This window comes from Pelobates fuscus, chromosome 10, assembly GCF_036172605.1.
Source record: "Pelobates fuscus isolate aPelFus1 chromosome 10, aPelFus1.pri, whole genome shotgun sequence".
Taxonomy (NCBI): Eukaryota; Metazoa; Chordata; class Amphibia; order Anura; family Pelobatidae; genus Pelobates; species Pelobates fuscus.
In genome coordinates this window covers 138,051,550-138,068,694 of record NC_086326.1, presented here as the reverse complement: position 1 = coordinate 138,068,694, position 17,145 = coordinate 138,051,550, and the positions used below count along the sequence as shown (strand labels likewise).

General features: G+C 43.1%; 1 protein-coding gene across 3 annotated transcripts in view; it reads right to left on the bottom strand.

Moving 5' to 3' along the window:
• OPN4 (opsin 4) overlaps positions 1-16,800 on the bottom strand; it is a 67,489-nt gene extending 50,689 nt beyond the window's left edge. For all 3 annotated transcript variants that reach the window (XM_063434713.1, XM_063434714.1, XM_063434715.1), the window contains exon 1: positions 16,551-16,800. In XM_063434713.1, the coding sequence (XP_063290783.1) occupies positions 16,551-16,697 (147 nt within the window). In that variant the 5' untranslated portion in view covers positions 16,698-16,800. The remainder of the gene's footprint in view (positions 1-16,550) is intronic.
• Between the last annotated feature and the right edge of the window lie 345 nt (positions 16,801-17,145).

The window sequence follows — 17,145 nt, the reverse complement described above, 5'->3', positions numbered from 1 at the left end:
ATTAGATAGGACAATCTGCAGCCTTGTAAAAAGAGATTACTTGCTAGGTTTCCAGGTCTAACTTTAGTACCCGGCTTATCGAGGTTTGATTGAGAAACAGACAAGTATGTTATGAAGCCTGTGTACGTGGAGACTGTCATGCCTAACTAACACTGTGCCCTGAGATTAATGAATTCCACTACTGCTAAGTTTCCTTCGTGCCACACGATCTGGCCCGCCTGCACAGTGTGTCAGATCAGCGTAATGTTAGGGCCGCTCCCTGGGCTGTACTCTACCCGCAATGCTATCTGAAACTATAGTTGCTCATCTCGTGTGTATTATAAGCAGAGGAGTGCTGTGCGGTAAAAGGTAAATCATTCTTATAATACTTGGCGTGGGAGATAAATATACAATGCAGGCTAAATAGGCCCCTAAGACCCAACAAACTGTCACCCTTTCTGCACATGTAAAGCTTCACAAGTTAACTTAAACTACTGTATAAAGCAAAAATAATACGATAAGAGTACTTGGAGTGTCCACATGTATGAGGGAAGCAATGGTTGGCAGCCATTACTCGGCTATGCAGTAAAAGCTGCAGCTGGTAATGCCCGTACCATGTCCACAGTCAGCCAATGCCTAGACTAGGCAGTGAAACAGCGGAGGTATGGAGGATCCATAAGGCAATGGTGAGGTGTGGGCAGCGAGAGTCCCCTCTCAAGCCCCAGGCCTGTAAGAAGGACCGCATCCATGATCCACAGACTCGGGTACACTCTGTGGCTGGTTCTTTTCCTTTGCTGGCGTTGTGGAAGACCCTGATGTTCTGCCTCCATCAGTGGTAGGCGGTCTTCTGGCGTCATGGGTGATGCCGTGGAGTAATCCTCCGTATGGCCTTCGGGCTATGTAGGCAGGCAGCATGAGTGGCTTGTGCTCTGTGCAGGAGTCTGCCCGAGAGAGGCCCGCTTGGCCCTCAGTCACCATCCCTCCACACCTCCGTCGTGATAATAGGCGACTGTGGTGCCAGACATTGTTCCAGCTGGTCCCAGAATCGCTGGAATATCTCGTCGAGATGTCGGAGGGAGCAGTCCACCATCGTCCTGTCTGGGTCCACATGTGCCAGAGGTAGTGGGGCCTTGTTGCTAGGCCCACCTTGTTCGAGTTGTAGACCATCGTGGGCAGTAGACGTCAATGAAGGAGCGTCTATTAGGTCGATGGGGACCGGGATAACCCCTACCGGTCCATAGGGTTGGGAACAGGGTTCCTTGCTTGTCAGCACTGCTGTGTGTCTCGGCGGGAGGGCAGCCGTCTCTCCCACTCCAGCCAGGTTTGTAGGCCGCATGTTTGGTACTGGTACATAGAGCTTGCTGCCCATCGTCACCCTATAACAGGTATTGGGTCTGGAATTGCTTTGTTTCATCGATAATCTGTCAAATCTGCTACCAGAAGCAGGAGCTGCAGCAGCAAGCATCTGCTCTGCTCCGTGGTCAGGCCCCACCACCATCTGAGACCTTCTAACAACTTAAAAAAACTAAATCAAACCATTCCACCAACACTATGCACAAATCTGCTGACCACTTACCCAATATCGCTTTAGCCACTGTAACCAAAGCAGTGACAATTGCCGTTACCCCACACTTGGTGAGAAAGAATGTTCATGCAAGCTACATTTTGATTTTAGCAGCATAAACCCAGTCACTTTGAATAATCAGTTTTACAGATTATATTTATAATATAGAAATATCTAGGTATTAATTTCAGTGCACCATTTGTATTTAAGTTGTAAGATACTATTGGTCACAGGGTTTCATGGAAGAAGCGGAGATTATTTAATACCCTTCTACTCAGTTACCATTTTTCTCAGCCTCCTTACTTCCTTTTAAAGTGTGATCTCTTGAGTCCTATTACTAACATTCTATACACAAGTAGTGCCAACACTACACTATAAACTCACAGACCTGATCTGTTCCTTTTATTTTATTAAAGGAAAACTATGTCCCTTGGTGCTGGATCGGGTACACCTTCACTCCTCCCCCACCAACGTCAGCCGGAGGAGGGGAGCTACACTGCTCCAGGATCCCCTCAGAGTATTAAAACCTGGAGGATCCAACCCAGTATATTTGGGAGCAGTGTGGGAAACAACTGGTTGAGTGGGCAAACAGGCATAGTGTCCCACCCACAAAGGGAGCATGGACCCCTACTCACCTAGATAGCGCCATCCACTTAAATAGGCCCCTCCTTGTGGGAAGGCTCAAATTCCCTCTCCCCTATTTAAACCCAGACCACCCTGTGTTCTTTGCACAGTTGTCTTGTGAAGTCCTAGAGGTTACAAGCCTCCTTTGCCTTATATCTGAATTAACTCTCACTTGTCTGGTTAACCTTGCCATACTTGAACCTGCATTGGTTAACCTCAGTCAGCCTGATCCTGCCTAGATTGCCTGCTTAACCTTTAACTACTTGATTACCTGCTAAAGACTATCTGTGTGCTGGTCCTGCCTGTATTATCCTGTTTAGAATTTCCTTTAGCTTCCCGGTCCTTGTCCTTCCTCTGCATACCGATCCAATTCACCCCAAACCATTACAAAAATAGAAAATATCAATAAGCAGAATTAGTTGCCAACATTTAAAAAAAATTCCATGGACACTTTGCAGCACAACTATCAATTACTACTGTACCTTGAAAATGTACCACACCCACTGTCGCAAAGCTCCGCTCACTATGTCCAACCCACATAATTAATATCCGCCTACTTATCACAGTGCAGATTACGAGTCTACTCAATAAAGAGAGAATTACAGGGAATTGAGATTGTGATTTTAAACTCACACAAGGCTCACTACAAACAAGCTCAGTGACACACACAAGCTTACTACAGACAAGCTCACTGACACACACAAGCTGACTAAATAGAAACTCACTGACACACACAAGCTCACTAAATACAAGCTTACTGACACACACACACGCTCACTACAGAAATGCTCACTGACATACACAAGCAGTGCCATCTTAACAGTGTTATGGGCCCCTAGGCAAAGCAGTGCACTGGGGCCCTTCCTACAGAACAATTCACAGACTGACTAAATAGAAACTCACTGACACACACAAGCTCACTAAATACAAGCTTACTGACATACACACACGCTCACTACAGAAATGCTCACTGACACACACAAGCAGTGCCATCTTAACAGTGTTATGGGCCCCTAGGCAAAGCAGTGCACTGGGGCCCTTCCTACAGAACAATTCACAGGAATAAAATATAAAATGAACGATAAAAATTAAGCTTATATTTATTGGTACCTCCAACAAATGCAATACGTACATACAATACATACACACAGACTGCTGAATACACACACACCGATTGCTGAATACACACAGAGAGACTGCTGTGTACACACAGACAGACTGCAAAGTACATACACACAGTACACTAAATACACACACACACACACAGACTGCTGAATACACACATACGGACTGCTGAATATACACACAGAGACTGCTGAGTACACACACACAGGCTGCTGAGTGCACACAAATAGACTGCTGAGTACACACAGTACACTGAATACACACACAAAAAAACACACAGAGACCGCTGAATACACACACACAGACTGCTGTAAATACACAGAATGCTGAATACATACACATACTGCTGAATACACACAGGTTGCTAAATACACACACACAGACTGCTGAATACATACAGACTGCTGAATACACACAGAGACTGCTAAATACACACAGACTGCAGTGAGATGTGCAGTGCATGTGTTTGTGTGTAGTGGTGCTATTTGGGAGGTATGTGTAGGAATGCTCTGTGTGTTTGTGTGTAGGGATGCTGTGTGTGAGGGGTTCAGTGTGTGTGTGTGTGTGTGTGAGGGGTGATGGGTGTGTCTGTGTTGAGGGGTGCTGTGTATGTGTGAGAGGTGCTAACGTATGTGTCAGAGGGGCTATGTGTGTGTGAGGGTGCTTTGTGTGTGAGAGGTGCTTTGTGTCAGGAGTGCTGTGTGTGTGTGTGTGAGGGGTGCTGTGTGTGTTTGAGTGGTGCTGTGTGTGATGGGTGCTGTGTGTGTGCGTTAGGGGTGCAGTGTATGTGTAAGGGGTGCAGTGTATGAGGGGTGCTGAGTGTGTGTGAGGGGTGCTGAGTGTGTGTGAGGGGTGTTGTGTATGTGTGTCAGAGGTGCTGTGTGTGAGGGTGCTGTGTGTGTGAGGGGTGCTGTGCCATGGTGGTCCACTGGTAATGAGTTGCCTATAGCTTGCAGCTCTTCTGCAGGCTGTCTTCACTCCTCCCGCGTGCAGAATGCTGTGTCGGAGCATTGCCATGGTAACACGCGGCAACGCTCTGCACAGCATGCTCCCAGGTCCTCCAGCCCTTCCTGTCACTAACGAAGGCCCTTGGACCAGTGAGGGAGATCTTTGATCTCCTCACGGCCCACCAGGGCCCATAGCAAGAAAGCAGGTCTTGTCTGTCAGCCTGAGCACTGACACACACATGCACACACACACAAGCTCACTACACACAAGCTCACTGGCACACACAAGCTTTCTTACTAACACACACACGCACCTGACTATATCAAGCTTACCTTGCACTGACTGGAGGTCAGGTAGACATTTTCTGGCCTCTTCCAACTGCAGCAAGGTCTGCTGCTTAAAGGTGGGGGTGGAGCTGCGTGAAGGGAGGCAGGGCTTGCATGCGTGGATGAAGCTTGCATCATATGGGGCGGAGCCTGCTAATCCGAGGCAGAGCAGGAGCCTGTGTGCCGGGGAAGCTTCTGGGAATTCGGGAGGGAGACTGTTAGTGCTCCCTCCCACCCCCAGCAGCCTCATTGCAGCCCCTGGCATCTCCCAGCAGCTTTGTCCTGAAGCCCCTTAGCCTGTAACAGGCTGTTACAGTCCGAGGGAACATAATAAAAGCACATGGCCCAGCAAGTTGCCGGGACAATCTCGGGAGAGTGAATTGCCTGGGACAGACTCCAGCTTGCCGGGACTATCCCGGCAAAAATGGGACAGATGGCAACTAGGTAAAAGACAGACTTGCCTAAATCACAGACACATATAAATAAAAAACATCAAATATCCTTCATTATTTTTCTTTCTTACTATACAACTTAAATATAACATAAAAATATGGAACGATAATATTAGTGCTTATTGGACTTTATTTACAAAAAAGAATGATATTGACATTTGACCGAGCTCTTCTCTGCTCAATAGTGGACACAGTAGGTCAGGCCGTCTAGATACATGTTTTATTAACGAACTAATTAATCTTCTATCAGATAAGAAAATATTTAACTCTGTTCTCTTGCTTCCATAATATTACACTTTTCTTTGCAATAGTATTGTAGGGCAAATCTCATCTCATTAAATTATTACAAAAGCAGTTAATTGGTTTCAAGTTCGAATGTTTCCAATTTGACATCTTCTGAGCTCGCTGAAACTTTAAAACCCCTGGGAATGCTTTGTGCTTCATACCGCTTCACAACATTGTGACTTATTACCTGGAGTCAACGAGTGTAACTCCTTGCCACCAGAGAGCCAGAAGTTTCTGCTTAGGAACTTCCGTTAGCTCTACATTGTATAGGTTATGATATAAGAGCATCGTTGTCTCTGCTTCCTGTGCCGTTCTCTTCTGGTGAGCTGTATAAAGAGAGCACTGTGTCTCTTCTGTAAACTAATGGCTTGTTTACAATCTTGTTGGTAAAGGCAGTCACAAAGTTTTACTATTAGCAACAGCCTGTAGGTTGTAGCGGCTACAAATTATCATCAATCGTATCAGCTTACACAAACACAAACAGAAAGTCCTCTGGCTCAAATGTTTAAATCCTTACAGATACATATAACATCAGAAAAAAAACCTAAATAATGACAAAAACCAACACAGATCAATCTTCAAGTATAAAATCTCCAGTCTTAGAGAACACTAACAGTCCTCCTAAAACACATATGACCCAACACAAAATTCCCTGTTCTACTGGGAAACCTTGGGTCCTGGCTTTCATGTGGATGTTACTTTGATACGTACCACCTATCTAGAGATTTATGGCAATGGGGTTCCCTGATGATGATGGCTGTGACCTCTTTCAACAGGATAATGCACCCTGCCACACTGCAAAAATAGTTCAGGAAGGGTTTGAGGAACACGTCAAAGAGTTAAAGGTGTTGCCTTGACCTCCAAATTCCCAAGATCTCAATCCAATTGAGCATCTGTGGGATGTGCTGGGACAAAAAAATCTGATTCCTTGGATGCCCCACCTCGCAACTTGCAGGACATAAAGGATCTGCTGCCAATGCTTTGGTGCCACTTACCATAGTTCAGATGTCTTGTGGAGTCCATGCCTTGATGCATCAGAGCTCTTTTGGTTGTGTGAAGGGGACCTACACAACATTAGGCAGGTGTTTTTAATGTTTTGGGTGATCAGTGTATGACAATACTGTATTTAAGTCCCTACTTTTTACAGTTCCTAACATTTTGAATTTCAAAATTAATTTCATCACTGCCTATCTTCTCTAAGCACATCTCCGAAAATGTAAATCATTTTCATGACACCTGCTATAGAAGACCTGTGTGTGGATGGGTGCGGTCCTCCATATTTTGCAGTCACTAAACAGTCACTGCTCTTTAAAAGAAGCGTCAGGCATGGTAACGAGAAGCGGGGGAACACTAAATAGTAGCAACAAGATTCAGAAATGGCCACAGTCTTATTTAGACTATTCTGTCGTTAAAGTACTGCAGCATTGATGACAGTCATTGTCAGCAATGATTGTCAGCAATTATTGTACAAATCTCTAGATCTACCTCAGTCTTCACTTTGTTGTAGTCTGTCTAAAGGTAACTGGCTAGATGACCCAGACCAATCTGGTACTGGTCACTGAGAAAGGGCAGCCAACATATGTAACTGCCCAGTTAAGGGCACACTACAGTGTTAGGAATACAAACAGACATACAAACATACAAAATGCTTCCCCCCCCCCCCCCCCCCCCACCAAAACCACACCCACAAAATACGCCCACATTCACTATCTTATGCAGTGTGTAGTGAATATTGTGTGTGTGCTGGGGATGAAGTGTGTGTCTGTGTGTGTGCTGGGGTCGGGATGAATTGTGCAGGGGATGCACCATGTATCTGTGAGTGTCCAGGGGATGCAGTCAGTGGTGTATCCTGGTTTTGTGCTGCCCTAGGCACACTCACTCACATTAACACTTTTTTTATTTTTTATTTAACCTCCCCCCAGCCTCCTTACCTTTGGGAATGCGGGGGGGTCTCTTTCTCCCTGGTGGTCCTGTGGCTGCTGGGCGGGCGGCACTGGCGGGTGGGCGGCTGGCGAGGGAGCACTTTCCCCTGAGCACTCTGCTCAGCTCCCTCGCGCACCGCAGAGTGAGGCTGGGAGCCGGAAAATGACGTTACATTCCGGCTCCCAGCCTCACTCTGCGGCGCGCGAGGGAGCTGAGCAGACAGCTCAGAGGAAGTGCTCCCTCGCCAGCCGCCCGCCCGTCCGCCAGTGCCGCCAGCCCAGCATGTCAGTTAGCCGCAAGGCTAACAAGGCATTTGCCCTGGGCATTTGGGGGCGGCGTTTTTTGCCGCCCCCTGCAAAATGCTGCCCAAGGCAAATGCCTTGTTTGCCTCGCGGCTAAAACGTCCCTGGATGCAGTGTGTGTCTGTGTGTGTGCTGGGATACATTCTGTATCTTTGTGCTTGGAGATGTAGTGTATATATGTGTGTGCTGGGGATGCAGTGTGTCTGTGTGTGTACTGGGGATGCAGTGTGTGTCTGTGTTCTGGGGATGCCGGCTGTATCTGTGTGTTTGCTAGAGATGCAGTGTGTATGTGTGCAGAAAATGCAGTGTGTTTCTGTGTGTATGCTGGGATACAGTCTGTATCTGTGTGCTGGTGATGCAGTGTGTGTCTGTGTTCTGGGGATGCCGGCTGTATCTGTGTGTTTGCTAGAGATGCAGTGTGTATGTGTGCAGAAAATGCTGTGTGTTTCTGTGTGTATGCTGGGATACAGTCTGTAGCTGTGTGCTGGTGATGCAGTGTGTGTCTGTGTTCTGGGGATGCCGGCTGTATCTGTGTGTTTGCTAGAGATGCAGTGTGTATGTGTGCAGAAAATGCAGTGTGTTTCTGTGTGTATGCTGGGATACAGTCTGTATCTGTGTGCTGGGGATGCAGTGTGTGTCTGTGTGTGCTAGGCATGTAGGGTGTCCGTGGGTGCTAGGGATGTAGTGTGTCTGTGTGTGCTAGGTTGAAGTGTGTGTGTGTGTGTGTGTGTCTGTGTGTGCTGGGGATGCAGTGTGTGTCTGTTTGTGCCAGGGATGCAGTGTGTCTAAGTGTGTGCTGGGGAAGCAGTATGGATCTGTGTGTGCTGGGGAGGAAGTGTGTCTGTGTGTGTGCTGGGGATGCAGTGTATCTGTGTGTGCTGATAATAAAATGCATCTGTGTGTGCTGGGAATGCAGTGTGTATCTGTGTGTGTTTGTGTGTACTTGGAATGAAATATGTGACTGTTCTGGGGATTCAGTGTGTATCTGTTTGTGTGTGCTTGGTGATACAGTGTGTCATTGTGTGTGCTTGGGATGCAGTATGTGTTTGTGTGTGCTGGGGATGTAGTGTTGACTGTGTGCTTGTGATGCAGTGTGTCAGTGTATGTGCTGAGGATGCAGTGTGTCTGTGTGTGTGCTGGGAATGCAGTGTGACTCCTAGCGGCTTCGCTCTTCACCTGCTGGCTCAGTCCTTACTCCTGCCCTCATCTGAGATCTGTGTCCTGCTTACTGTGATACCCTGTTGATGCCTGCTGCAGCAAATACATACCAGGACATGGAGGGTAATTCTGCTACTCCAACTAGGCAGCAGCCCAAAGCCCTGTCCCTGGCGCAAATAACTGTAAGTTAAAGTGACCGTTGAAGTTCTGACATGCACTGCAAGTAATGTCAGAGTGCAGGAACTTCAGTGGGAAACGTGAGCAAAATCCCGAGTCCCTGGCAACCCATCTCAGCCTGCCCTTTCTGACAACCCTGATTTTTAGAATTTTGGGTGGCCTCCAAGTCTGCCCAGGCAGAGGGACTGATAAGGAAAGACGATGTATATCACTAAGAGTTGGCAAAATGCCGCCCATGTCAAAATACCACCTGGAGTCTTGGTCGCATCAGGACCTATGGATGGGTTGGCCATTAATACAAACCAGCATTCCTAGAACTATGGTGTCCTTGTCCCTGTACCTATACAGGTTTCCCCTCAGTGTGTAATAAAATATTAAAATTTTTGAATTTTTCCATCATCAAGGAGGCATGACCTTCTCGGGGATGGTCCAATCCAATGCTCCCCAAAGAGAAGCAATGTGCGCTGAGTACGTCAAATCGATGCTTCTCCACAGGTGCTTCCATGTCATGTGACCGAGTTTTACAAGATCAGTGCCGAGAAGTATCTCCATCTACTGTTAGTGTAACAGGCAGTGGAGGTGGATGTAACCCTGTATTACACACATTGCAATTCTAAAAAAAAACACAAAAACGCAGTTTTACATCGCAGGGTTAAACCTAAAAGACCAACGCACCCAGATCAGATGAAGTGCCCAGGTTATTTTAGTGTCCCTTTAACTACATGTCTTCTTTGTCACTGTCCACAAAACTTACAATTTCATGAACTATCAACACTTTTATAAATTAATTTGGGAGCAACTCTCTCCGCAGCCAAGCTGACCGTCAGGGGTCCTTCTCTGGACACTTCCCTAGAACAATCATTCAAGTTAGAGCGTCCAGAGAGAAGTATTAGTCAGTGCTTACCTACGAGAAGAACTTTTCACGATCATTGTATTTAATGCGCAGAAGGGACGAGGAAGGAATGCCAAGATCAATAGAAAACCAACATCATATTGGGCATTCTGCATTTCACAATACTCTTGAAACCTGGTTAAATGTGTCCTCAGTTAAATCATTTCCTGATATTATTGTATAAACCTACTGTAACGGACCGTTTCACTTACAAGAGGATAAAACCCAGTTTAGGCGATATCCCCCTTTTCCATAGACCAGCAGCTACAGCAATCACCAATTCTCCTGAACTGCAAACTGTACGAATTCTGGAAACTCCCGACCTGGAAACACACGAACCGTGGAATCAGCCGAACAGGAAAAGCATACAATCCGCTTACACTCCTGGCAGTCAGCATACAGTCAAATTCCCCCAAAAACGAGACGACACATCGGTTTGAGGGTCAAGCAGAATCTGAGGTCCTGGCACACCCAGCCTGGTTTTTATTACGGTTGTGCACATACAGGACACACCCAGGGGGAGGCATAAAATAACCAATCAAGTAACAGTACAACCCACACATCCCCTCCCCTCAGATAAGCAGTTAACATAATTTATTACATACAGTAAAAATACAGTTTCCACACATACTCTGTAACTTTAAAACCATACATCACATTCACATAAAAATACATATCCACAATCAATCCATTCAGGGGAACAACATATAAAAAAATGGCATTAGTAACAGTATCTTTTGTTCCCCCTGGCTGGCAGTATTTTAATCTGGCTCAAACAGTAAAAGTAAAACATCCCCGCAATGCATCCTGGCTTCCTCCCTTCTGCCCTGGAGATAATTGGAGAAGTAATCCAATTATCTCCCAGGTCAAAGACAAAACTCCATTACACATGTGGGGACCTAAATACAGGATTATGTTTTAAAATATATAAAGTAACTTTTTATACATTAAACACAGACATGTAACATATCCCCAGATAGCTCAGGTCTGCGTGCACATTATTAGGTGAATGGCACGCAGACCACACAAAGACAGTTTAATTGCCATGGAGCCAAAGTCTTTCCCATAGTCTTTCATTATATGACTAGGCTCCATGGCATAGCTATCTGGGGGTATCACTGCTCACACAGGGCAAGTACCGAATGGCTCCACTGTGTTTAAAGGGCCAGAATGAGTGACATGCACTCTGTTAGGGCCGAATACGTTTTGTAAAAGGGCCCAATCTCCCAGGGCCATAGTCCAAAGGCAAGAGGCGGGCAAGCAGCCCCCTCCAAGGACACGTGGCGAGGTCGGTTTCGCCACACCTACACTCAGATCACACGAGATAAAAAGAAAGCAAAACAAAATGATGTGGATTGAGTTTTTTCCTTGTTTTGATGTCTGCACTGCCTGGGTTTTTAATTCATTTTTATTTCTTAACATTTAAACAGGAACATTCTTAATTCTTCACCCCAGTAAACACTTTCGCAAGGCAAATAAAAAACCACAATCCCATGATCCATTGGGCACGGCCATTCATGCGTGTGCCTTCACATAGAAATTCTGCATAAACACATGCACACCGCACATTTTCTCATGCTCTGATGTATACGAATGCGTCATGTGTTTGGCACTGTAGGGGTTAACTAACTCGCATGATTTGCACAGAGCATGCAAAAAAATTATAATAATCTGTAAAGAACTGATAAAACCAAAAGCTCATTTTTAGTCACTTTCATAATTTTGGAGTTAATCTTTAAATTACGTTTTTTTTATGATATATGATTTTATATTTTAAATCAACAAAACAAAATCTTTATGGAGTTTCATATTTTGCCAAATGCTATTATTGACTTATTAAATATATTACAATCAACTTGAATTGTTATTTAAATAACTGCCCAATTTTACACTGAATTGCATGACAGGTGCATTGTCGCTATCTGGGCAGGAGGAGAGAGACCCCTGACCATCCACACCCCACCATTTACCCCAGAATTCCAACCACTCTGAGTTATGGGTCAATATGTCCACAGCTTTATTGAACATTATGAATATACAGAGAAACTTTTTAAAAATCATTGCTCGCCCCCACCCAACCACACATCAACATACGTATCTCTTACATCATAAGTAATAATAAGGCAATGACCCATATTGTAAATATTCTTGTAACAATATAACGACCTATAAATATACATATACAATTCAACATATACACAATATACACCAATCATATTTAACATAACTTAACACCTCCTGGTAAGGGTATACTCGGATATCCCTACCCCACCCAAATTCCATATAATTGTATCGCCTCCTGGTAGGGGTATACCCGGATACCCCTACCCCACCAAGGTTCCGAGCCACCGGCAGGCTTGAACCCACCAACCTAACACCAACATTATAACCAACCAACTTGAACCACTCGGCCAAACGTCCTTAACTTCTCTGTAACTCCACCAGGGACCCTTTTTATCCCTATATTTTCCCCTAACTAACCCTGCCACTGTGACAGAACGGGGACACTTAGAATTCAACCCGAGGGAGGGAGGGACCTACTCAAACTTGTAAGGAAATTAATGGTGACAGGAGCTACGATGGCAGATCTATTTATACTAGACCGCCCCCCCGATCATAACATCAAATCCCACCCCCTATACTCCCCCTAAGCCCGCCTCCAAGCCCTATCAAGGGGCTACAAAATGACTGCCCATGAAATAGATTGTAATCTCTATCACCATTAGCAAGTCAAACTTTGTGTATTTACAAAATAGATGCAGATTGCATTTCTAGAGGTTTGTGTGCTGTAATTTCTTTGAATTGTTTGTTTTCTAATAAACTCAAAGAGTTAACAGAAATAAAAACGCTAAATAACGTTTAATGAAAATACCTTGCTTTTCAGGTCTTCTATCAAAAATCCCTGCCCCGTGAAAATTCCCTAACTCCATCACTTCGGGTGACACTGCAGCACCGGAAGTGAGGCAAATCAGCTGTAGGCACGGTTCACCTGTGTGGAGCACCTGCGCCCCACCAGGAGCACAGCACGTGCTCTGGCACAGGAACATTGTGAGTGCGCATGCGTTTGCGTGGGGGAGGGGAGAAGGCGTGTCATTATGATGTGGAGCTGCACGTTCGCAGTATTAGGGTAGGGTATTTTCACGGTAGTAGTGTGCATGTGCCAGAATCAGCTGCGCAGTAGCACCGTGCATGCGTATTACACAGCTGTTTCTGGCGCATGCACACTACTACCGTGAAAATACCGTACCCTAATACTGCGCATGCGCTTTTGTGACTTCAATAGCATACGCCCCCTGCACTCGCAATGTTCCTGTAACAAAGCGTGTACTATGCATGGGCACTCTGCAAGCGCACTGCGCACCATGAGAACCCCATGCCCCACACAGGTATGCCGTCCTACAGCTAACTTGTGGTGCGACCGTGTCACTGGAGGTGACGGTGGTAGGGAATTTTCATGGGGTAGGGTTTTTTGATAGAACACTGGTCCTGAACATTTAACAAAACCTGACCCAATTCTTTATCTTCAGTATTCTATACATTTTATATTCCAGCATTGTATTTCACAAGATGATATACTATTAACCACTTAATGACCAGGGCTAAGCAACCTTCGGCAATCCAGATGTTGTGGACTACATCTCCCCTGATGCTTTGCCAGCATTACGGCTGCACGAGCATCATGGGAGATGTAGTCCAGATCTTCAGTGCCTGGTATATGCCATCTTAAAAACTTCAAGCACTGTTTTCGTAGGGGAATTTGACAGCATCGCTGTAGAGAGCTGCATACGCTTAATAACAAGGAAGTCCCGTGCTGGTATAGGGTCTTCAATGACCAGATTATTATGATGGTAAAAATATTGGTCATTGGTTCTTAAGGGGTTCCTTAATCCCCCAAAGACCAGTAACACCCCATGCCATCAGTATAATGCAACAATTCACCAGTTAAATCTGAAAATATCTTAGAATCTCTACGCCAACATGAAACTCTTTAGAAGCACCAGTACTGGTAATCTTTCCCAGTGGCATTGCTTTCTTCAGGACTACACTGTGACAACATGAATTGCTATTGGTTTAATGTATTAAAGACTTTGCTAGCATGGATTGTTCTTCCTAATTACCAAAAGCAGCTGTGGAGAGCCAGCCTATCAATCCTAGACTGGACTGGACATACTCAAACCTGTTGCTGAAATCTAGGGGCAAATCTTTTGAAGGAACATTATAAACATCTAAAGCACTTTAGCTGTGTGTCTGCTATTTTTTCATTTTACAAAAAATACAGATTTAATTTTTTACAAATTAACCTTATTACACCCCACTGGCTGTCAATCAGATAACCAGTCCTGTTACTTCCTGGTTTGGTTAGCTCAGTGGAGCTAACCTCAAGAGGCAGCAATTGCCCAGAGCACCTGCCTTGCAAAGACTTCTCATTGAGCTGCATTGTGGAGTCTGTGATTGGACAGCCACAGAAAGTCTGGGCTTCCAAAAGGCTACAGACAAGAGATCTATATATATACACTAATGAGAAAAATGCATAAATAAATGCATGAAGGTTTTTATTGGCGGAATATCTAGTAAATATTGATTTTTGTTTTGTATTTGGGTAGTGGAGTGTCTCTTTAAACTGCAGATGTTCCAAACCAAACAACCACCTGATATTAGATATTTAACTGTGTACTAAACATCTAAACTGTATTACAGGTCGCATGGAAGATGTTTAGACCTGAGCGGCATTATGCAGAGGTTCTGGGTATACCCCATATGAATTGATAGACAGATAAAGATAGATAGATAGAACGATAGATATAAGATAGATAGATAGATAGATAGATGGAAAGATAGATCGATAGATAAATAGATAGAATGATTGATAGAACGATAGATAGATAGATAAATAGATATAAGATAGATAGATAGCTGGAAAGATAGATAGATCGATCGATAGATAGATATATAGATAGAATGATAGATAGAACAATAGATGTAAGATAGATAGATAGATAGATAGATAGATGGAAAGATAGATAGATCGATAGATAGATATAAGGTAGATAGATAGATAGAAAGTGAGATAGATAGATAGAATGATAGATAGAACGATAGATAGATAGATAGATAGATAGATAGATAGATAGATAGATAGACAGATAGACAGATAGATGGATATAAGATAGATAGATAGATAGATAGATAGATAGAATGATAGATAGATAGACAGATAGATAGATAGATAGATAGATAGAATGATAGATAGATAGATAGATAGATAGACAGATAGATAGACAGATAGATAGATAGATAGAATGATAGATAGATAAATAGATAGATAGATAGACAGATAGATAGATAGATAGATGGTAGATGGTAGGTAGATAGATAGATAGATAGATAGATGGTAGATAGATAGATAGATAGATAGATAGATAGATAGACAGATAGATAGATAGATAGATAGATAGATAGATGATAGATGGTAGATAGATAGATAGATAGACAGATAGATAGATAGATAGATAGATGATAGATAGATAGATAGACAGATAGATAGATAGATAGATAGATAGATAGATGATAGATGGTAGATAGATAGATAGATAGACAGATAGATAGATAGATAGATAGATGATAGATGGTAGATAGACAGATAGATAGATAGATAGATAGATAGATAGATGATAGATGGTAGATAGATAGATAGATAGACAGATAGATAGATAGATAGATAGATGATAGATGGTAGATAGATAGATAGATAGATAGATATATCTTGGACTAGATGCCATTTAATTTACCCATAATTGCATTATTTAATATTATTTAACAGCGACGGCCATTTACTTTTTTACATGGCTAAACATTATGATACTTTCATAGTCCATTCTCCTTCAAAGAAAGATGACAAATTATTGCATTTTGTAAATTTAGAAATTCCATGCAAATTGTTTTCAGTGTATACAATGCAGAGAATAAGAGGTTAATTAAAGAGTAAATGCTGTAATCCCCATATTAAAGAAACAATATTGATTTCACACACATATGGTATCATTCCAGCTAGTAAATAAATTCGGAGATTTAAAATAAAAATCTAATTTTTGAACCCTTGCAAAATCCTCGATTTCAAAATGCGCGTTATAACTAAAATCAGATTTAAATTTTATACTTCATAAAATAAGTAAATACATAATGTCCACATGCAAAAACCTTTAGTATCGACATTAGACTATCCAATTCCAACTTCATTCTTTCATGAATTGAAACCAGCGAATTATTATCAGCTTGTGATGAAATTAGAATTCCTGTCCTAAGATCGCGAAACATATAGATTGTGCAAAACAGCCAGAATACTTTCAGTGTTACTGATAATGCCCACTCAGAGAATGGCCAGTGCCACTTAAAAATGTAAATCATCCTCCCGTAGATGCTGATTTATGAAGTTGAGTTAAGTCTTTTTTTATAGGTTAAAAGTTGTTTAGACTTTTATGCTTCAAAGTCCCATCTGTATATTGACTATAAAGTTTTAGAACATCCCAAACAGCATGAATTTGTTCTATTAATGCTAAAATAATAGAACCCTGCTCGTTTGAGCTGGGTCCTCATCAACCTATCATTCCTGTAACATTTTGCAATTGTCTCATTTATTTTTAAATGTCCCCCTTTTATAATATTGTAAAGCGCTGTAGAATAAGTTGGCTCTATCTAAATACTAATAATATATATATTTTTATTATTATTTTATTATTTATATAGCGCCATCAGATTCCGTAGTGCTGTACAATGGATTAGTGTCTCCAAACTTACCGTTGTCTCAATTGGCGGCAGCTCCACCAGTTTATAAGAACTGACTTCTGAAGAATCATTCCAGGTGCTTAAAGATTCCAGTATCCTGGTGCAATTGGCATCTCGAGGTGGGCAGCTAATGCCCTTCCGCATTGACTGATAGTTCATCCTCGGAGCAGAGCAGGAATGAAAGATCTGGATTTGTGTCTGAATAGGTTTCTTTAGGGACTGTAAGGCAGCTTGTCTGTTGCAGAGATGTGAAAAGCTTGTCTGTGATCATGTGCAGCCAGTGCTAAAACCCAAAGAAAGCTACCTCCCTTTAAATATAAGAGCATATTGTGTGCACATGCTCACTGGAGATCAAATCTCATTCAAAGTCTAATTATATTACACCATAGATGATCACTATATGACTAGTCTTCTTGGCACACTGAAAGCAGTATTACAGCGGATTATACTAATATATTGTGGAAGATATATTTCCTGACCTGGTTAAGCGCCAAACTCTTTATTACCTACTTAATTTAGTTTCTATGATCCACACATAACATACCTCCAATACCCAGTATTTACGACAGGGAAACAGACTATATATATAAATGGATGTTTTAAAGCA